We start from the raw sequence: 21,929 nt of genomic DNA, 5'->3' as shown, positions 1-21,929 counted from the left end.
TTATCTCTACCAGCAGCTGCCGGGGGGCATATCTTACTCTTGGTGTTGCCCCTCTTATCAGCAGCATGGAGCACGGGGGATGGTGCAGGTGGTGGTGCCAGTGCAATGGCTTGGATCGGTCCCCCTTCGTTAGTGTCAATGCTCAAGGTGAGCAATGATGTCTCGGGGAGGCTCCTTTTTGGATCCTATGAGGAAGCTTCTGTTGTCTAGCAGGGGATGAGGTCTTTCTGGCATGCAAGGTTACTGTTTGTAGGGTTTGTCGGCATGCCGGTGATGACTTCCCTCTGTAGTTTGGTCCTACGAACTCCTCTATGCCAATTTGGCGCAACCTTGTTTTCCATGTAAACTTATGAGACTTTTGGAGGTTGGGATCTGATGCGGCTTGAAGCTACGTCGGTATTTCCCCAAAGAGGAAAGGGATGATGCAGCACAATGACGGTAGGTATTTTCCTCAGATATGAAACCAAGGTTATCAAACCAGTAGGAGAACCAAGCAACAACACGTAAACGACACCTGCACACAAATAACAAATACTCGCGACTCGGGTATTAAAAGGGTTGTCAATCCCTTTCGGGTAACGACGCCAGAAATTGGCAGACGGACGTGAATAAATTGTAATAGATTGATAGATCGAACGCCAAATAAAATAAATTACAATAAGGTATTTTTGTATTTTTGGTTTAATAGATCTGAAAGGCAAATAAAATAGATCGCAAAGGCAAAAAATATGAGAAAGAGACACGGGGGCCGTAGGTTTCACTAGTGGTTTCTCTTGAGAAAAATAGCAAACGGTGGGTAAATGAATTACTGTTGGGCAATTGATAGAACTTCAAATAATCATGACGATATCCAGGCAATGATCATTATATAGGCATCGCGTCCAAGATTAGTAGACCGACTTCTGCCTGTATCTACTACTATTACACCACACATCAACCGCTATCCAGCATACATCTAGTGTATTACGTTCACGGAGAAACAGAGTAATGCAATAAGAACGATGATATGATGTAGACAAGATCTATTTATGTAGGAATAGACCCCATCATTTTACCCTTAGTAGCAACGATACATAAGTGTCGGTTCCTCTTCTATCATTGGGATCAAGCACCGTAAGATCGAACCCACTACAAAGCACCTCTTCCCATTGCAAGATAAATAGATCAAGTTGGCCAAACAAAACCCAAATATCGGAGAAGAAATACGAGGTTATAATCAACTATGCTTATAAGAGATCAAAGAAACTCAAAAAAGTTTTATGGATAAAAAGAGATTGATCTGATCATAAACTCAAAGTTCATCGGATCCCAACAAACACACCGCAAAAATAGTTACATCATATGGATCTCCAAGAGACCATTGTATTGAGAATCAAACGAGAAAGAGGAAGCCATCTAGCTACTAACTACAGACCCGAAGGTCTAAAAAAACTACTCACGCATCATCGGAGAGGCACCAATGGAAGTGGTGAACCCCTCTGTAATGGTGTCTAGATTGGATTTGGTGGTTCTGGACTTTGCGGCGGCTGGAATTGTTTTTCGTCGACTCCCCTAGGGTTTCTGGAATATTGGGGTATTTATAGAGTAAAGAGGCGGTCCGGGGGGCACCCGAGGTGGGCCCGGGCGCGCCCTGGTGGGTTGTGCTCCCCTTGGAGCAGCCCGCAGGTGCTTCTTCAGCCCATTGGTTGTCTTCTGGTCCAAAAGAAATCCACAAAAAGTTTCGCTGCGTTTGGACTCCGTTTGGTATTGATTATCTGCAATGTAAAAAACATGCAAAGAACAACAACTGGCACTTGGCACTATGTCAATAGGTTAGTACCAAAAATGATATAAAATGACTATAAAATAATTATAAAACATCCACGATTGATAATATAACAGCATGGAACACTCAAAAATTATAGATACGTTGGAAACTAGGATCTTGAATATGTGGATCTCTCAAGGCAACGACTCTCGGTTGGTTCCTGTACAGGGCGTTGGTTTGGAAGGACTATTGCTCTGATGAACCCTTCCATGATCAATGACGGCCGGTTGGCTACAGCGACAAAGAGAGCGCGACGCTCTATCGGGTTGGTGGGGTGGAAGAAGATGATCATCCCTAGAGACCACGATGTATTTCATTTTTATATTAGTGTTGGTGCAGATGGTTTGATTAACGTATTTGAGGCATTTTAATGTAGGCGTGAAAAAAATATGCAAAATGACTTAACCTGTGCGTTTAACTTAGAGAGTGGCTAGAGGTGCTTCTTGATTTTTTTTGGACAATCTTTAGTAGTTTAGACACAGTCCATAAAAATCGTCATGGCTTTTGCTACATCATCCATATGATGCAATGTTTTATGGAGTGGAAAGTAAACTCGAGGTCATGTTGGTCTTCTAAGATGGAGTGAAACATCAAAAGAACAGACAACCGCGAAAAACATGTGACTCATCCAGACCCAATTATTAATAATTTGATTTCTAATGGACCCAAAGGTTGTTAACTTCTTCCCCGCACGACAATGTAAGTTTAGACAATGTCATAGAAGTTTAATACCTCTACCCAATGAGATTTCCAACACAAAATAGTTTCTTGACAGTTTAAATTCCGCAAGGACCTATAATCCAATGAGCTTTCAATTTGCAAGATTAAAAAAACTAATAGATGATAAGTTGCCTTAAATGACCATGTTTATTCACACATAGGTATAGAGTTCGTCGTCTTCATCGTACGCACGTGGATCTTCAACAAACTACTGATTGTCTTGTCAACTTCAAGCGGTTAGCTGACACCATCATTAGCAGTGTGTTATTGGTAATCCGTGAGCGGAGATGAGTATCCTTATGTTCTTTTCCACAAGCATTTCCCGTGCCGCACAAGCCAAACCGAATTTGGCTCCACAATAAGGGTGGGAAAGAGATGTAAAAATGAAAGAGACAGCAGAAAGACCCACCTCCAGATTCGTGTGGTCGATCGCAGCCGTCCACCCGGGCCGTCGCCTTGAGAGCGACCGAGGGCCGAAATGAAAACCCTCCCGCCGCTGGCCCGGCAATTTCCCCACTTTTCCCTCCCTCCCTCCGCTCAACCCCACCCCAGCGCCATGGCCGCCTCCTCCTCCGCCGCCGCCCCCGCCGACACGTACGACATCCCGTGGGTGGAGAAGTACCGCCCCAGCCGCGTCGCCGATGTCGTCGGCAACGCCGACGCCGTCAGCCGCCTCGAGGTCATCGCCCGCGACGGCAACATGCCCAACCTCATCCTCTCCGTAAGCGCCATTTCCCCGAACACCTTGCGCGCGCACTCTCGCAACATGGAAAACTCACCCCGTCTCCTCTCCTCCCATGCCTTTTTTCGCCAGGGGCCTCCGGGGACCGGGAAGACGACGAGCATCCTGGCGCTGGCCCACGAGATGCTCGGGCCCAGCTACCGCGAGGGAGTGCTCGAGCTCAACGCCTCGGACGACAGGTTGCTGCCGCCTTGACTTGATTTTGTACTGGCGTCTCGTGGCTGTATGGATTTGTTGTCTGATGGTCGATCCGTGCTTTTGCAGGGGGCTTGATGTGGTGAGGAACAAGATCAAGATGTTCGCGCAGAAGAAGGTCACACTGCCGCCCGGACGGCACAAGATCGTCATACTGGACGAGGCTGACAGGTAATGCCATCCCCAGAGTGGGATTCAGACCTGTGTGATGTCGGTGATAAGCTGATAGCCCGAGAAACAAAAAGACATGTTAGTTACCTTGTTTCTAGCTCATCATCGTTTGGTTTCACACTCAGAATGTCATGATTTGTTCTAGATTATGCACCAATGACAGGTCATCATTATAATGAACTAGATAGGGGTTATCATATTTTTCTATGAAAATATGCAGGGGAAACCCTACATGTATATATTAAAACATAATAATGAATTACTTAGAACCACAACTGCAGCAGAAATTTTAACAATTTATCACACCTTTTGAGTCTTTTTTCATGGAACCAGAACTTCAGCAGAGATTTTAACAATTCATCACACCTTTTGAGCATTTTTTCATGGAACAACAAGTCTCGCTCTAACTATTCACACAGCACCCAAACCTCACATTTGATAGCAAAATCTGACATGGCGGGCCCACTCATCAGAGCTTACTGAATAAACACGGACCTGTCAATTGCCCCTAAACAGAATACAAATGGACATGTCAATGGGCATTGCTCTAAAAACCAGACACTCTGCCATGAATATCGCACCAGAATGTTTATCATCATAGTGACACATGGTATGGATGGCAACTCAATCTGCAAGTGTAGTATTACAATATTTTGAAGAGCTTGAATTATGGCTCGAAATGTTGTTCAGTGATATAGGTAGCTACTCCCTCCGTAAAGAAATATAAGAGCGTTTAGATCACTAGTGATCTAAACCCTCTTATATTTCTTTACAGAGGGAGTATGTTTTTAGTTTCTGTTTGTGCCTCACACTTGCTACGTGCAGCATGACAACAGGGGCACAGCAAGCACTGAGAAGAACCATGGAGATTTATTCCAACACCACAAGATTTGCTCTTGCCTGCAATACTTCATCTAAAATCATTGAACCCATCCAAAGTCGCTGCGCTATTGTCCGGTTCTCGAGGCTTTCAGATCAGGAGATCCTTGGCCGCCTTATGATCGTGGTTGCTGCTGAGAAGGTAATGTTTAGTAGCTCTGGTAGTTGCCTACTTTGCAAGGACTTAGCTGTTGGAGGGTAGTGTCTTTGTTGTCTTAGCTAGAAGATAAAGCTGGTACTTAACTGTTCATTCATACAGCCATAACTGTCCAAAATATTTACCCAATGTGGACTCCTGGATGTTTTATGCGTGAGAACTGCTGAAACCCTTACTCATACGCATAATTTTCCAACCACCTTGAATTATTATCAATTTAAGGTGCTTTGTCACTAATTGAAGATTAAGAGAACCCCTTTCTGATACATGATCCTACATATGTTTTGTTATTTTTTTAAACATTGAGGATATGTTTGCATGTATTAATTGTTCTTATTTATTTATAATATCGTCTGCCGTTTACTTTTGACCTTTCACCCTGCTTGTCATCTGAGCATAATGATTGTAATACATATATTAATATTACTAATAATTATATAAGAGCACTCAGATGACAGTCCTGTTCTGCAGTTAAGGAAAATGAAATTAGCCTTTCTCTTTACCAGCGGGAAAGGCAGAACTGCAACTGTATAAGAATTACAGGGTACCTTAATAAATAACCAAGAAGCTTAATTTGGTATTATGAAGAAGTATCTCCTACTTGGAGAGCTAATTTGGAGTGCTGATAAGTAGCTGTAATTCAGGGTACTGATTCCAACCACCATGAGCAGCAATTGAGATATGCGTCTTGCTGGTGTCATTACACAATTTGGTTGCTTGACTACTGGTCTTAATTCTTACCTAAACATGTAGATGCTTTGCTGCCGATATGGTATTTAACCGTGAATGCTTCCGATCCTAATATCACAAGTAATGGGGTCAGATAAATATTTTAATGCTACTTTAGTGTTCTTGCTGAAGAGGTTGTTATTTTCTGAACCAATTAATTAAGATTGTACGGCAACTACTGCATGTGGAGTGGATGTTACTTTGAACTGATAATAATCCTGTAATTATATAGTTAAAAAAAAGCATGCACTTTGCCTATCCCATGAGGATAAGTCAGTTTGGCCTTAGCAAGTACCTGCGCAACTACTTTACTGAATGTACTTCAAGGCTCACTGGTCTGAGTCAAGAGGTGCATATCCTATTGGTCATCCTAAACTGTTGAACAGACTGAGTTGTTGGATCTAGAAACTTATTACTCCCTCCGTCCCACAACATAAGATGTTTTCGCAAGTTAAGAGGGAGTATTTTGCATTTTGGTAACAAGGATGGCTAATATGAAACCTCCAGGAGCTTACCTACCCGCAAAACTGCAAACAGGCAACTTCCAGTTGTTTTTTTTTTTATTTTGTAGTGTTGAAATCCATTTGATCATGTTGATACCACTATATTGTTCTTATTGCCTGTATGTTGGTTAATCCTTGAATTAGGGTGTGATCCTAACACCCCTATATGTTCTGTTTGTTAGTTCTGGGGTGCCCTTTTTTAACCGTATCTTTCTATTCTTGTTCAATGAAGGTCCCTTATGTGCCAGAAGGTCTTGAAGCCATCATTTTTACTGCTGATGGTGACATGAGACAAGCTTTGAACAATTTGCAAGCTACAGTCAGTGGGTTCCGTTTTGTTAATCAAGAAAATGTGTTCAAGGTTGGCACGAGTTATCTCATTTTGCATCATCTGAATTCTCCAATACTTTTTCAATTAACAGTAACGATGAACTTGTTCTAGGTTTGCGATCAACCACATCCCTTGCATGTCAAGAGTATGGTGAAAAATGTACTAGATGGGAAGTTTGATGAGGCCTGCTCTGGCCTAAAGCAACTCTATGATTTGGGCTACTCTCCTACCGACATAATCACTACTCTCTTCCGTGTCATCAAGAACTATGACATGGCTGAATTTCTGAAGCTGGAGTTGCTGAAGGTAAACCCTGTCTTGTTTATGCTCTCGTGTCTTGTGATTTATCCCGTCAACTAAAATTTCATGTTTGTATGTTCGCACAGGAAACCGGATTTGCGCACATGAGGATCTGTGACGGCGTCGGGTCATTCCTTCAGCTTTCTGGCCTTCTGGCCAAGTTTGCTCTGGTGAGAGAAACAGCAAAGGCCTAACGCTGTGCAGCTGCTCTGACATCAGTTAACAGTGTTGTCATGCATAGCCTGTTTTATCGCTACTCTGTCGTGGTATCTCAGTGTGTAAGATAGTTCTTCGCTGAAGTGAACTATTTATGCTTGTTTAGCATCGGAGATATAGTTGTAGCCTGTAGTGACTAGTGAGGAGACTGAGTCCTCTTAGTTCGAGTGCTTTTAGCCCAGCCATCCGTGGTTCACGCGCTGCTGTATTTCGGAACTAATCTGGGTATTTTTCGGGTCATTTTGTAGTCTATTGAGCTGTCGTACCAGCATCATGAAGGAACCGTCAGTTATCCAAGTCAACTGCATATCAATTATGGATTGGCAGAAAATGGATTCATCATTTCCTTGCATTTTTATTTTTGGTCTGAATTTTACAGTCCAACTGTCTGAACTTATGAGCAGAGTTTACGAAAGTGGTCTTCTAATCCTGAGCTCAAATGCTCTTGATATGGATAGTGAAATCTGAAAGAAAACAGATTTTTTTTTTCAAAATTTACTGTTTTTTTACAACAAACATTGCATGGGCTTCTCTGCCTGCGCGCAAATTTCTGTGATGAAATCACATTTGTGGAGGTCTGGTAAAAAATTAACAAAATCAACACTCGAAAATGCTTTCAAAAACAGTTCTTTTAGCATTGATTTTGTTTCTTTTAGCCAGAGCATTCAGGATGTTTTTTCTTCATGAAAATTTGCATGTGTGCGGAAAATTAAGTGTAGAAACTCCATGTCCCAGAGTTTGCAGCTACTTTGTGTTCACATTTCAGTGCCCATGCACCATGACGTTGAATGTTACTCCCTACGTTCCAAAATGAATGTTGTGCAACTAAAACCACGACACTTATTTTGAAACAGAGGGAGTACAAATACTCCTAACATAACAATTAACAAAGTTCATTCTTTCTAGATGAGTGATTGCTTGCTGGATACCATTCTTGGAACCCAAGGCTGCCTCAAAAGAACCGAACATCTGGCCAACGGAACATTGCCATTCAGAGCGAGTTCCTACAGAAAGCATCACATCTTGCTATCACCAACGCTACCAAGTCCGGGCCAAAATGCAAACAAAAGCTTAAGAAGACTAGCCTCCAACTGTCTGTCCAAAATGCAAATGTCACGAGAGAGAACAGCCGGGAGAAGGCCGAGTCAATACCCGAACCACCACCATTGCTCTGTGCTAAGGACCTGCCCAGCCCAGCCCGGTCCTTACCACCCAGCAAAGGCCACACTCCTATTTTCGCGGTTCGTTCTTGACTCCAAGACCCTTCACCGTCTGCTCGCTCGCTCCTAGGCCAAAAGGAGCTCGCTCAGGCGTCGCACCGCAGCGCCGTCTTGATCCTGTTGATGGTGCAGGAGATGAGGCTGTCCACGGTCTGCACCGACTCCACGGTGAGCTTCCCGGTGGGCTGCCTGTTCCCGAGTATCTGGAACGCCACGGTGAGCAGCGAGCCGCATGTCTTGTGCCCGTCGTCGCCAGATATGCTCGGCCCGCCGGGCAGAATGGCGAAACCGGATGGCAAGAGCATGATCGATGCCGGGTCGCCTTCCCCGCCCATGACACGGCGCATTGCTGGGATGTCCACTGGGGTGTACACCACCATTGAGCTGGATGCATCTGTGCACGTCTCCTGTAGGATCAGGATGCTGCTGTCCTGCTGGGTGTTTGGGGCCTGTACCATGTGATGTGAGACAATATTTAGGGTCGAGGTAAATAAAAGAAAGGGAGGACAGGAAGAATAGATAGTCACACAAATCATGCATGATTAACATCCTGAAGCCAGAAACAATCAAACAACACGATGACATTTTCTGCCAAAATGGCACAGTACATGTTCACAGAAACTAGATGGAAGTTCACACAGATTTAGAACAAAAAAACTTGCTGTTTTCATATATGTGTCCACTTGACTGCATGCAACAACAACAACAACAACAAAGCCTTTAGTCCCAAACAAGTTGGGGTAGGCTTATTAAAAAAAACATGTCCGAGCATCATCATTTAGACGTTTGATTTCGAGCACTTCCATTGATAACATACTAGTAAATTTCATGATTTTGTGTACAACTGCAGTAATTCAAGCTTTGACTGCATGAATCGTAAAAGTACATCTAATTTGGTTTAACTTCGATACAACACACATCCTAATTTACTTCCAACCTTCAGTCTCTTGCTGTTTTCTTCTATTACAAAATGACACATTTGGATGCGTGCCCAAGAAAATAATAATTGCTGTTTCATATTTCTCCTCCAGTAAATACATCTGACCATTACCTTTTCAAGTTCTATGCTAGTTAACACTATAAAAGACACTTATGTGTGTACTTCCATTGATAAACATACTAGTAAATTTCATGATTTTGTGTACAACTGTAGTAATTCAAGCTTGACTGCATGAATCCTAAAAGTACCGTCTAATTTAGTTTTGGAATAGAAGTGGTACAAGGCTGGTGAAAACATCTTTATGTTCTTCCTCAAGAATATAACTCCCAATTTCACACGCTTCATTCGTCATCATGCTCAGTATTAACCTTTTTTTTTGAAAAGGAGGATCGTGCCCAGCCTCTACGTCATTGCGATGCACACAGCCAATGCTCAGTACTATTAACTATGCCTGACCCATATCTACACATGTTACACCTTCTGAACAAACATTCAGAGCACAGAAACAAGTTTTAGGTATATGTGTTTTTTCTTCTTCCGAAAAGCTTAAAAGTGATGATTGTTCCCAAGACTAAAGCACCGAATGAGCTCAGCTTCTAGATCACTGAAAAGCCTCCCGACTACTAGTCAGTTAAACATGCAATGTTTCTAGTAAGCATAGAAGGAGCAACAACTAACTAGGCGAAGCTATAGATAATACTCACAGTGGCCTTCAGTAGAGATACGGCGTTGCCATTCTGTTGCCCCTTGTAGATTTTTGTCACCTCCTGCATAGGGCCACCCTTGCTTAGGATGTCCCATTCAGCCCGCGTTCTCTCATTGCACAGGAAGTTGAAAAGCCGTTTGGGTGTTACAAGCATCCACACCGATGTGGCAGCACACAGCACCACACCAGCTGGCACCCCAGGTTCATCCACACTCCTACATGCCATGATACGCACATCCTCCCCAATGCTCCCCGTGACGTCCTCCAGTTTGCTCCATTCAGCAGAAGATGCGCTTACCCCCGCACAGAAGTTGTCCATCATCCTCTCTGCCAACCTCAGCAAGCTCCGTGATCCTTCCAACATGGCATCTGTGAAAAATGTGGTACATTGCCATTTTAATTCCAAGGAAGTATGCAAAGCATGCCACATAGATGTTGCACATTATCATATTTCTGTACCTGACGAGTCTTGCTTCGGCATGAGAACGTCCAAGCAGTCATACTGGCGCTGTAGCGTCGCAAGCCACCGCCCTGCACCAAGGGCAAGGCCAGACCGCAGGAGAGGCCGGTAGAGCTGGTGCACGGAGGATTCATCATATACTGTATGTTCAACCCATGTAACCTGCAGTGCAAATTCAAGTGCATCTGTTAGCACGTAAGTGCATGAATGCATGCCCAAAACGCAATCTCAAGCTCTGCAGTGCAATTCTACTAGTGTCAGGTACACAGTGTAAGTGTATAGTGCTAGCAAATCATATTTTTACATTTTGCTGAAATATTTTGACCAAGTTTTTTAATATGAAGAAGAGCAGAGAATAATTTAGACTAATCCTATCTCAAGATACTAACCTATTATGAACTCCTACATTGTACTCCCTCCGTAAAGAAATATAAGAGTGTTTAGATCACTACTTTAGTGATCTAAACACTCTTATATTTCTTTAGAGGGAGTAACATGTACTGAATGATTACATTCCAATAAAACTATAATTTGACACATTTTCCCACACTGTTGATTGCATCTAATCAACAAACGATGAGTTGATGAAGAGAAGATAAACAGGAAACCAACTAAATAGCACGGCCTTTTTCACATGACTGATATACAAACAGCTGATCGTTTTGCACACGCACGGCCTTTGTGACAAGCCACACAAACGGCAGACATAACCCCTTGTCAACTTATGGACAGATAGCACCAAAAAAAGCTGATAGTACGTGAATTAGATGTGCAAAAAATAACTGAACCTTCCTCTTTCAAAGACTAAAAGTACTTTCCATGAAGACAAACAATAGACTTAGTGGTCAAGATCTTTAATTCTCGACAATGAGACAAATTGATGATATTGTGGGCAGTTAGTATAGAATTTTTGCTTCAAGAATTCGACTCGAGATTAAACTAAGAAAAGGCACATGCTTTGGAAGAAATACTGGATTATAAATCCAGTTAATTATTCACAAATCACTTGTTTACCCTCTCTCTGCTGACAAGTGATTACCTAACTCGCGGTGGAGGGCTTGCAACCACAGATACTTAATCTATTGAAAAACTGAGCCTACCCTTTTGGCTTTGTGAATACTATATAGCACGGTGATCAGTCAATAACACACTAAACCAACTAAAAAACACTCTGAAAAGAACATTCTCATGTGGTCATTGAGAACCGGAACAAACTTGCATTTCGCAACAAGCCAGCTGATGATCATCATATGCATAGAGCAGCAAACCAGTGGAACTAGCACGGTTGATTTTGGTGGTAGCCAAATAAGTAACATAGCTATTACTAATCAATGGATACAGAGGCAGACGAGTTTCAGGCGTGCTAACATTGCTGTCTATTGTCAATCTAAGAACATGATGTAACCAAGTGAATGTAGAGAGGATGGTGTACCTTGCAGAAGCCATTGGGGGTATCTTGCACCACACAGCCAGAAGGCAGCCTCCGGCACTTCATATTTGCAGTGGTGGATGCCACGGCAAGGCCTTGCTCCATCACCAACTCATCCATGGAAACATCCACTACAGCCCAGAAACCCTCACCCAACTTTTTGCAGAATCTGAGAAAGGTCACCTCCCTAATAGGGACAAGAGGCGAAAGAACCTGCAGCTTTGCCTGCATCTGTTGCAATGATAGACGAAACACTTAGATGCTAGTACAATTAAGTGCCTATAAGGCGTGCTTATGGACACTGGATACTGATCAACACGAACACTCACAAGCAGCAATGCACCATCTCTACTTCCTGCAGCTCCAGTAGAGATCTCCTCGATCGTCGATGATTCGGCAATTATGCACGAGAAAAAACGGGACCAACGTCTCTGCAGCAAGATTTCAAAACAGGCAATGTAAGTTCAGACATACAAGGAGTAGCAACGAGAAGGCAGGGGGCACAGTGAGACGACGATGGGCAACCTCATCCAACAGAGTCTCCACAAGCTCGACGCTGCCATCACTGCTTACAATGCCGGACTCCCTAGAGGCCTCGGATACAAACCCCGGAGGCTTCACCCCTATGGCTGGCGAGAAGGTCCTCAAGTACACTTCATGGTTGAGCGTCTCCTTGGCAAGGGAACCAGGCAAGGGAACATTTGGAATCCACAACGGCTCGTCCATCTGCGCCATCTTGACGAGCTCATCCATTGCACTCGTCGCAAGCTCCAAGAACACGGACCTGTCGATGCCAGCCTTCGCCATGGCCGTGATCGCCATTCCCGCTGTTTGGCTGGAGGGACTGCCCGTGAACTCGGTGACCGTCGAGTTGGCCACGGTGGTCGCCGGCACTGAACCAATGCGCTCCGCTGGCGAGCCTGGCGTTGGTGGCGCCGCCACGTAGGAAATGGACCTGCCAAGGAACACGGAAGCGAGAGCGCAGAGTCGGCTGAGCTCGTTCTTGAGCGTGGCGTTCTGGACGCGCAGGTCCTCCTCCTCCAGGGACGGCGACTCGTCAAGCATCGCTGGGACCGGGCCGCCACAGCCGCCACACACTGGATGCGCCATTGCCACCCTGAGGGACAGGTTCTCGGCGCGCAGCTTGCCGTTCTCCGCCATCAACTGCTGGTTCTCGTGCAGCAGAGATTCCCTCTTGCAAGATGAACCACCACAGAGAGGAATCAGCCGAGCCGTGTCAAGAAGTGCACCAGTGAAGAAGGATCGAGAATGTTGGAGCGGTCGATAAGACTAGATTGGTTAAGAATCACTACCTTCAACTGCGTGCGCCGGTTCTGGAACCAGAACTTGACCTGACTCGGCTGGAGGCGGACCCTCTTGCCCAGCGCCGCCCGCTGCTTCTCGTCCGGGTGGGGGCATTGCTCGAACAACCTGCGCCGATGAACAGCGGCATGCATGATCAAAGAAGTGGACACGACATGAGCGGAATTTCCTTTTTTAATGTATGGGTGCGTGCGCGTACGCTTGGAGCTCATGGATCTGCCGAGGGGTGTGGCGCGCGTTGGCGGGCCTCTTGCGCTTGCCGCGGTGGTCGAGCTCTGGCGCGGCCTCGCCGTCCTCGCCGCCGCCGGCATCGCCTCCGGAGACGGCGTGGAGGTGGTCTGTCATCGACCGGCTGCCGTCCTCCACCTTCACGAAGCCGCGGCCGTCGCCGGCCTGCGGTTAGCCACGGGAAAGGGATTAAAGAAAAGAAAAAGGCACGCCTTTCGCGATCGCCGGACCGGACCACGCAAAGAAGAAGAAACCCCGAGTAGTTGCTACTACAGCACGTGGAGTAAGAGTGCGCGTACCGGCGCGAGGGAGGACGGCGGCGAGAGGGAGGAGGAGGCGAGGGCGCCCGGGCCGGCGGCGGCGTAGTAGGGGAACTCGTTCATGCCGGGCGCAGGTCCGCCGTCGTCGCCGTCGCCGTCGAAGAAACCCCAAAAGGCCATTCCCTTTTCCCTCGGCATCTGGGAGGAGAAGCGAGAGAGAGAGGCAAGAAGGCAGGGCAAAGCCTGCGGCAGCGCAGTGAAGCGCGTGCTTCTCGGGCGCGACGCTGCGTCTGGCGTCAACCAGTTTTCTTCAACCACTCCCTCACGCCTTCCGTTAAAATATAGGACCAGACCAGGCCGGGGCCGAAAGAAAGCTTGGCCGCGAAGACAAGACGATGCGCGATGCGCCGCGATGGGACTGATCGGCAGGCGGAGCACCCCGTGGACCGGAGCAGTGCCCGCCTCGTCGCGTGCGTGCGTGCGTGGGAGAGCAGGGGAAGAAAGAAAGAAGGTGGAGCGGCGTGGGCGAGCGAGCGGACGGACGGGGCGGTGAAACTCAAGTGGGTCGGGGTTTTGTTCGCTTCTGGGGTTTCTCTCTCTCTCTCTCTCTCTCTCTGAGCTCTCTTGCATGGCAATGGCAAAACCTTCTGCTTTGAGCGCCGAGGCTTTTCCTTGCTGCTTTGTCCGCTTGTTACCGCATCGTATCCCCGCCTTTCTGCCGTTGTCTCTCTTGCTCGCTCGCCCGCCCGCCGATCTGCTGCTGGGCTGGCTCCTCCTTTTCCCGCACGGAGAGGCGTGGACCCTGCCGGCTGCCGCAGTGAGGTCAAAAGGCGAGCTCTGCCGGTGCCGTGTCGGTGCCTGCCTGCCTGCCACCGTAACCGCCTGTCCGTGGCGTCACAGCGACGGCGAGAGCATGCATGATCCGGCGGACGCATGCCAGTCGTTTCGGAGAACGGGAAGGCGTGACGATGTGCGTGGCCCCTGCCACGGCGGCGACGCTTCCCCGCACGATGCTACTGCCCGTAGGTGGTGCGCGTACCCAAGCGCAACGAAAGCCCGGATCTCGTGGATGCCGGGGTGGGCAGGAACCGAGGCGCTGCAGGCCTGCGGGGTGAGGACAGCCTTGCGACTTGCGAGTCGGGCGACGACGGGGCTGACCCGTCGGATCAGCCGGCGAGGCGCGCGCGACGTGCTCCTGTCTGTCACGCCTGATGGCTTGATGGGATGGGGTGCTGCTGGCCTGCCCATCCACATGCGCCCCACCACAAGAGAGCTCGAGTTTTCCTTTTCTTCCAAACTGTTTCGAAGGTAGATCCATCCACACAAATCAGTACGAGTAGTATGCTACTCCAGCACATACTACTGATTTTGATTATTTCGGTTGCCATCTTGTAGCGAAAACCATAATTGCCATTCTAACCATTGGCGTGCCTCGTATCCCTATCTTTCGCGCGACATTTTGGTGATCCGCGTTGGAATTGCCCTCTACTTGTGCGAACGTGTTCACAAACATTTGATGACGTCCGTTTTGGCGATCCACGTTGGAGTCGTCTTCACACCGGTGTAATCAAACAATCGCTGTCGCTCTGTCCTGCTAGTCCTGATTTGATGACTTCCTGCTAATGTTGAAGGTGTTTTGAAATGTCACTGTTATAATTTTCGGTATCAATTTAAGGAAATTCTTGTGAGGAATCCTCCAAAGTCATGCTATTGCCTCCTTAACAAAAAGATGGTGCCGAAGAGGGGGAGGGCTCCTATCTTTTTTCTTTTGACAATCATGTGTAGCTTTTATTAAACAGTCACACTGTTTACAAGGACGAAAATAAGATCACCGGGGTGGCCTAACCAAATATGGCGACCTATCCCCAGTCCCAAAGCATGCTTCGCTAGATTGTGAGTTTTGAAATTCAAGCTCCTAAACTCGTGAACAAAAGTACATAAATCAAAGCTACTAGAGTACTCTATGATCTCATGTATGATAGCCCCATAGCTCGGGCTACTCTTCTACTTAATATCGTTCACCACGTCCATGCAATCAGTCGCCACGTGAATCGCTTGCAAATGAAGATCTTCTGCTAGTGCTGTCGATTCCTTGGGTGCCATGGCTTCTAGTGTCGTAGGATCGGAGATACTCTTGACCACGACGGTGGATGCACCAAGAAAGAGCCATTCCCTGCTCCTGCACATCGCCGCTACCGCACCAACGTTTGAACTTCCCATGCAAGCTGCATCAACATTTTTTTTGGATGTACCCAATGGCAGCTACAACCACTGAGTTGGTCACGCCATTCTGGCCTGCACCACTTTGTCGCTCAGGTTCTTGATCACATGAAGATCACTCAGGAATGAATTAATGAAAGAGTGTGTTGTGGGAGGACTCTAGAATATATCCTCATATATAGCTTTCCTCCTGGCTGCCCAACTGCCCACAAGGTAATCGTTATACGTACAAAACGTTCATGCGAGAGGGCATCCTTCAAAGCAAAAATTCATTCCCTCGCATTTTTACCATCATGCTGACTCATATGTTCGACAAGAGCATCGTCAGATAGAGCCCACACACTGCTTGCCATCGGACACTCAAGCAAAGCATGCCTCCATGAATCCCTGGCACCACAAAACACACATGTAGATGTAGTCGACATGTTTCTATGGTGGAGTAGTTCCGCTGTTGGAATGGAGCAGCGTGCAAACCGCCATAGGAACAGCCTCACCTTCGGTGGCACGTCCGTCCTCCATAACCTAGTCCATTCATTACCCGTGTTGCCAGATGCTGATGTGTTATCTCCACTTCCCTGCTCTCTCGCCAACCTTGCTTGCACAATCAGTCTATAGGCCGATTTTACAGAAAAATTACCCTTCTTTTCTCCACTCCATGCCCAGAAATCTTCCATGTCGCGAGTACATAGAGGGATAGACAGTATTGCTTCTGCATAGATAGGTAAAAAGACAGACCGGACAAGTTGCTCATTCCAAGTGGCCTCATAGACAATGATAAACTCCGATACCAAGCGCGGCGGATTTTGTGTTAACGGTGACACCGGTCTCATCATTCCCGGTCTCGGAATCCATTTTTGTGTCCAAACTTCAGTCGTTTGCCCGTTGCTAATTCGCCGGACTATACCCAACTTTAGCATATCCCTTCCGTCCAGAATTGCTCGCCAGATTTGCGAGGGTCTGCCCCCAAGCTCCGCCTCTAGAATGGAAGTCTGGGGGAAATACGAGGCCTTCAAAATTCGCGCACTCAGTGATGTTGCTTCTGTCAAAACTCTCCAGGCCTGTCTTGCGAGTAAGGCTAGGTTAAAAATCTCCATATCCCTGAAACCGAGCCCCCCTAGGTGCTTCGTCCGTGTCATAGTATCCCATGCCACCCATGCTGGTTTTCGTTTGCCGGCCTTACTCCCCCACCAAAACTGGCGAATGATGGAGGTTATGTTCTCACAGAGTCCCCTCGGAATCCTGAAACATGCCATGGAATAAACTAGCAGTGCTTGAGCCACTGCCTTGATGAGCACCTCCTTTCCCCCGCCAACAAAAGCTTCTCCATCCATCCTTTCACCTTCTCCCACACCCGATCTCTCAGGTATTTGAATGTGTCCATCTTTGACTGGCCAACATCAGTGGCATGCCCAAGTAACGCTCATTTAGAGATTTGTTCTGAACATTCAGAGTTGCCTTGATGCTATCTCTCAGTTGTTGTGGACATCTCTTACTAAAAAATATTGATGATTCATCATGGCTGATTTTCTGCCCCGATGCCTTACAATAAACATCCAATAGGTTTGAAACCGCTACTGCCCCCTCATTACTCGGCTTGAACAACAACAGGCTATTCCGCAAATAGGAGGTGATTTAGAACCGGAGTTGTAGTTGCCACCTTGATCCCACCCAACACAGATGACCGAGAACTGGTTTTAAGTAGGCACGTAAGGCCCTCTACTGCGATCAAGAAGAGGTAGGGGGATATCGGATCTCCCTGTCGAATACCTCGTGATGGTGTAAAAGACTCAAGTTTCTCTCCATTAAATGACACTGAGAAAGAGACTGAATTAATCATACTCATGATGATGTCTACCCACTGATGTGCAAAGCCAAACTTGATCATCATTGCCTTGAGATACGACCATTCCACTTTGTCATATGCTTTCATCATGTCCAACTTCAGTGCGCAATGGCTGTTTGACCTGGACCTGCTCCTCTTCATAAAATGTAAGCACTCGTAAGCACAAATAATATTATCAGTTATAAGCTGGCCTGGAATAAAAGCGGACTGCTCCTCTGATAAGATGTCGGGCAAGATAGTTTTTAACCTGTTTGCAACAACCTTGGAAGCAATCTTGTATATGACATTGCATAAACTGATGGGCCGGAATTGGGTAAGGAGAGTGGGGTTCATCACCTTGGGGATAAGCACCAATAATGTATCATTAACACATGTTGCACTCTCCTCCCCACTAATTATACGAAAACTTCTTCCGTCACTTCATCACCACATATATCCCAATGCCTCTGGTAAAAGTGAACTGGGAAGCCATCCGGCCCCGGTGACTTTGTAGGGCCCATCTGGAAAAGCGCCTTCTTCACCTCCTCTGTTGTATATGGAGCCGTTAGCATCTCATTCATCTGAGGCGTTACTTTCCTGGGGACATGTTGAAGCACATGGTACATATCTGACACCCCCTCTGTCGTATACAAATCTCTATAAAAAGCAGTAACCATCTGAAAGATCGTGGATGTCGCCTAGAGGGGGGGGGGGTGAATAGGCGCTTTTAAAATAAGTACGGTTTAGGCTTGAACAAATGCGGAATAAACCTAGCGGTTAATTTGTCAAGCACAAAACCTATAACAACTAGGCTCACCTATGAGCACCAACAACTTATGATAAGCAAGATAAACTACTAGGTGATAGCAAGATATATGACAAGAACCAATATGGCTATCACAAGGTAAAGTGCATAAGTAAAGAGCTCGGGTAAGAGATAACCGAGGCACGCGGAGACGACGATGTATCCCGAAGTTCACACCCTTGCGGATGCTAATCTCCGTTTGGAGCGGTGTGGAGGCACAATGCTCCCCAAGAAGCCACTAGGGCCACCGTAATCTCCTCACGCCCTCGCACAATGCAAGATGCCGTGATTCCACTAAGGGACCCTTGAGGGCGGTCACCGAACCCGTACAAATGGCAACCCTTGGGGGTGGTCACCGAACCCGTACACTTTGGTAACCCTTGGGGGCAGTCACCGGTACCCGTCAAATTGCTCGGGGCGATCTCGACAACCTAATTGGAGACCCTGACGCTGGCCCGGAGCATTACACCACAATGATTGAGCTCCGAACACCACCAACCGTCTAGGGCGCCAAGGCACCCAAGAGGAACAAGCTCTAGGGTGACCAAACACCCAAGAGTAATAAGCTTCTCAAACTTCACTTCCACGTATCACCGTGGAGAACTCAAACCGATGCACCAAATGCAATGGCAAGGGCACACGGAGTGCCCAAGTCCTTCTCTTTCAAATCCCACCAAAGCAACTAATGCTAGGGGGGAAATGAGAGGAAGAACGAAATAAGAACACGAAGAACTCCAAGATCTAGATCCAAGGGGTTCCCCTCACTTAGAGGAGAAAGTGATTGGTGGAAATGTGGATCTAGATCTCCTCTCTCTTTTCCCTCAAGAACTAGCAAGAATCATTGGAGGGATTGAGAGTTAGCAAGCTCGAAGAAGGTCAACAATGGGGGAAGAACACGAGCTAAAAAGGATAAGGTTCATTGGGGAAGAAGACCCCCTTTTATAGGTGGGGAAAAATCCAACCATTATGCTCACAGCCCGCACAGAGCGGTACTACCGCTCCAAGGAGCGGTACTACTGCTAGGGCGGAAGTACCCCTTTGAAAAACAACAGCGAGAAGGCAAAAGGCCAGTAGAACCGCCAGAGCGGTACTACCGCTCGTCCTCACGGTACTACCGCTCGACCTCACGGTACTACCGCAAATGGTAGCGGTACTACTGCTTGCGAGCGGTACAAAAAAAATACTTCCGTGCCTACTTCCGCTGAGCAAAACACGAGATTTTGGTCTGGAGCGGTACTACTGCTTAGGAGCCGCGGTAGTACTGCTCTGGAGTGGTACTACCGCTCAGGAGCCGCGGTAGTACTGCTCTGGAGCGGTAGTAAAAAATTACATCCGCTCTAGCCATGGTAGTACCGTTGCAGCCTTTACAAAAACATCCATAACTTCTGTAAACGGACTCCGAATTCAACGAAACCAAGTTTGTTGGAAAGCTAGCGACAAGGTCTAACACGATCTTGATAGAAATACCAATAAGAAGCAAATGAGAAAAGGCCCAAAAGAAAATGGTGAGAACCCTTCCTCGGATAAGACTGGTAAAACCTCCAACACCGAAAACATCATAGAAGACGCATGCAAACTCCATTTTCGATGAACTCAAGCTTGTCATCAAGATGACCATAAGCTCTAAGACTCACAAAGAGAACCAAACAAGAACCAAGAAACATGATGCAAGGATGCAATGGTTTGAGTTCTCGACGAACGATACGATCAAGCTACTCACTTGAGAGCCCCCCTTGATAGTACGGCTATCGATCCTATAACCCGGTCTCCCAACTACCAGCATGAGACCGGTAAAATAGAAAACCTATCAAGGGCAAACCTTTGCCTTGCACATGATCCACTTGAGCTAGATGATGATGATCTTGTCCTCCTCAAGATGGACCACCTTTCTTGATTGCGTTGGGTCAATGGAGACTAGATGATTGCTCCCCCATACTCCACTATGGGTGAGCCACTCTTCGGCACATCTTCACAAGTCCATTGACACCACAATGGATGGAAAGCTTCAAGCACTTGATCTCTTCGTGATTATCCACTTGAACTTGCACACGGCAATCTTGATGACGATCACCACTTGATGTCATCCTTCCCATGGGTTGTATGATATCATCCTCTTGACGCAAGCCCATGGACACGTACCTAACCCCACATAGACTCTCACATAGACCATGGGTTAGTACACAAAGTGCAATGGACAATGCTTACCATACCATGGGATCACTTGATCCCTCTCGGTACATCTTCTACTCTTTGTGAGTTGATCAACTTGATTCACTCTTGACTGAGTCTTGATCAACCTTGAATCTTTCCAACTCTCTTTGTTTGGATGATGTCTTGAAGGTAAACATGAATGATCACACAATCTTCTTCTTCAAGACATGCTTGCAATAAGCTCAACACTCACATGACCAATCTTTGGATAATTCCTTAATAGCACCTTGGTCAACCCATAAACTCCTTGAAACCAACACATGGACTTCAAGAAATGCTTATGGAAAAATCCTTCAAATATAACTCAATGCAACCATTAGTCCATAGAGAATGTCATCAATTACCAAAACCACACATGGGGGCACCGTATGTCCTTTCAATCTCCCCCATTTTGGTAATTGATGACAATCACTTTCAAGAGAGTTTATATAAGGAATTATGCATCACCAAGCAATGCAACAACCAATAATGCATGCGTAGGAGATGCGTATGCTTAGGAACAAACCAAAGCCAGAAGAGACAACTCTCTAAACTTCTCCACAAAACTCTCTGAAACTTCTCCCCCATTGGCATCGATTGCCAAAATGGGCTAAAAGCTTAGAAGGCCTGTGTTCCTCCATAAATTGTGTATTTCTCAACAAGAGAGCGGAATGCAATACACACATCCAACGGTAAATACTTGGAGGAAGACAAACTATATTGAGGCCCAAAGATTGCAAAAGGAAGATATGCCACAAAGACATAACAAAGAGAGAAACAAGCAATCAAGCAATCAAAAGATATCTATTGAAGCAAGCTATCAAAAGATACCAATTGAACCAACTAGGAAAATGATCCTACGAGCTACATGAATAAAAGATATTATGATATGAGCAAAGGAGTGTTCTAAAGGAACTAGAGAGGCTCCCCATGATTTGTGCACACATAAGAATATTTGAATTTGGAAACAAAGTGCACAAAATAGGATCACAGCTCCGCCAAAATCAATAGAAACTTAAAACAAGTGCAAGTGAGCATATAGGAAACTAAGCCTAGTACATGTAACAAACACATGGTTGAGCAATAAGTGAAAGAGGCAACTTAAGAATGGGCTCAACCAAAATGATGTGTGTGAGTCAAGGCAATGCACTTGAGAAGACTAATGTACGGATGAGCATTAAGCATCAATAAAGTCTTGAAAGAATGAGGCAACACAGTGCAAGGCCTATCATTCCCACACGCAACAAGCAAATGGGTTCACAAGCTTACTAATAAGCATATAGAGAACATATGCTTGTGACAACCCGCGGTGAAGATAGAAGATGAAAGGCGCATCAAGACGAGGGATGCCAATTAAGATGGCAAAAACCTCGTAAAGATAAGCATGAGGAAAATAATGTTCACCACACAAGAGCGCATCAAGATGCAACGATAGAAGACACGCACTCAAGGCAAAAGCTTTCACGGAGCCACCAAAGAAATAACATAAGAAAGACAAGGTGGACGTGAAAGAAAGGATATCATCTAGATATGCAACTTCTCTCAAGTGTATAAGATTCTAGGTAGATGAAATCAT

General features: G+C 46.2%; 2 protein-coding genes across 2 annotated transcripts; one reads left to right on the top strand and one right to left on the bottom strand.

The window, feature by feature from the left end:
* The first annotated feature begins 3,031 nt into the window (after window positions 1-3,031).
* Window positions 3,032-7,102, top strand: LOC119356035 (replication factor C subunit 4). The gene is made up of 7 exons (XM_037622930.1): window positions 3,032-3,248; window positions 3,342-3,448; window positions 3,534-3,635; window positions 4,461-4,656; window positions 6,136-6,264; window positions 6,346-6,540; window positions 6,621-7,102. The coding sequence occupies exons 1-7, from the start codon at window positions 3,084-3,086 to the stop codon at window positions 6,726-6,728; spliced, it is 1,002 nt and encodes a 333-aa protein (XP_037478827.1). The 5' UTR covers window positions 3,032-3,083; the 3' UTR covers window positions 6,729-7,102.
* A 432-nt stretch (window positions 7,103-7,534) lies between these two features.
* Window positions 7,535-13,496, bottom strand: LOC119358055 (homeobox-leucine zipper protein ROC4-like). Its single transcript, XM_037624774.1, has 9 exons — window positions 13,356-13,496; window positions 13,028-13,221; window positions 12,819-12,936; window positions 12,031-12,699; window positions 11,835-11,936; window positions 11,509-11,736; window positions 10,076-10,238; window positions 9,615-9,985; window positions 7,535-8,419 (listed from the first exon to the last, which is right to left on the bottom strand). The coding sequence occupies exons 1-9, from the start codon at window positions 13,494-13,496 to the stop codon at window positions 8,057-8,059; spliced, it is 2,349 nt and encodes a 782-aa protein (XP_037480671.1). The 3' UTR covers window positions 7,535-8,056.
* Window positions 13,497-21,929: the final 8,433 nt, after the last annotated feature.

The sequence above is a fragment of the Triticum dicoccoides genome, chromosome 2A (genome assembly GCF_002162155.2).
Source record: "Triticum dicoccoides isolate Atlit2015 ecotype Zavitan chromosome 2A, WEW_v2.0, whole genome shotgun sequence".
NCBI classification, from domain to species: domain Eukaryota; kingdom Viridiplantae; phylum Streptophyta; class Magnoliopsida; order Poales; family Poaceae; genus Triticum; species Triticum dicoccoides.
Note: the sequence above shows the minus strand (reverse complement) of the source record. Positions and strands in the feature narration are given on the sequence as shown.

Coding starts and splice junctions, on each gene's coding strand:
- LOC119356035 (XM_037622930.1), top strand. CDS start 3,084: ATGGCCGCCTCCTCCTCCGCCGCCGCCCCCGCCGACACGTACGACATC. Junction 3,636..4,460: donor ATACTGGACGAGGCTGACAG/GTAATGCCATCC, acceptor TGCTACGTGCAG/CATGACAACAGGGGCACAGC. Junction 6,265..6,345: donor ATCAAGAAAATGTGTTCAAG/GTTGGCACGAGT, acceptor AACTTGTTCTAG/GTTTGCGATCAACCACATCC.
- LOC119358055 (XM_037624774.1), bottom strand. CDS start 13,496: ATGGCCTTTTGGGGTTTCTTCGACGGCGACGGCGACGACGGCGGACCT. Junction 13,222..13,355: donor CGCCGTCCTCCCTCGCGCCG/GTACGCGCACTC, acceptor GGCTAACCGCAG/GCCGGCGACGGCCGCGGCTT. Junction 9,986..10,075: donor GCCGAAGCAAGACTCGTCAG/GTACAGAAATAT, acceptor CATTTTTCACAG/ATGCCATGTTGGAAGGATCA.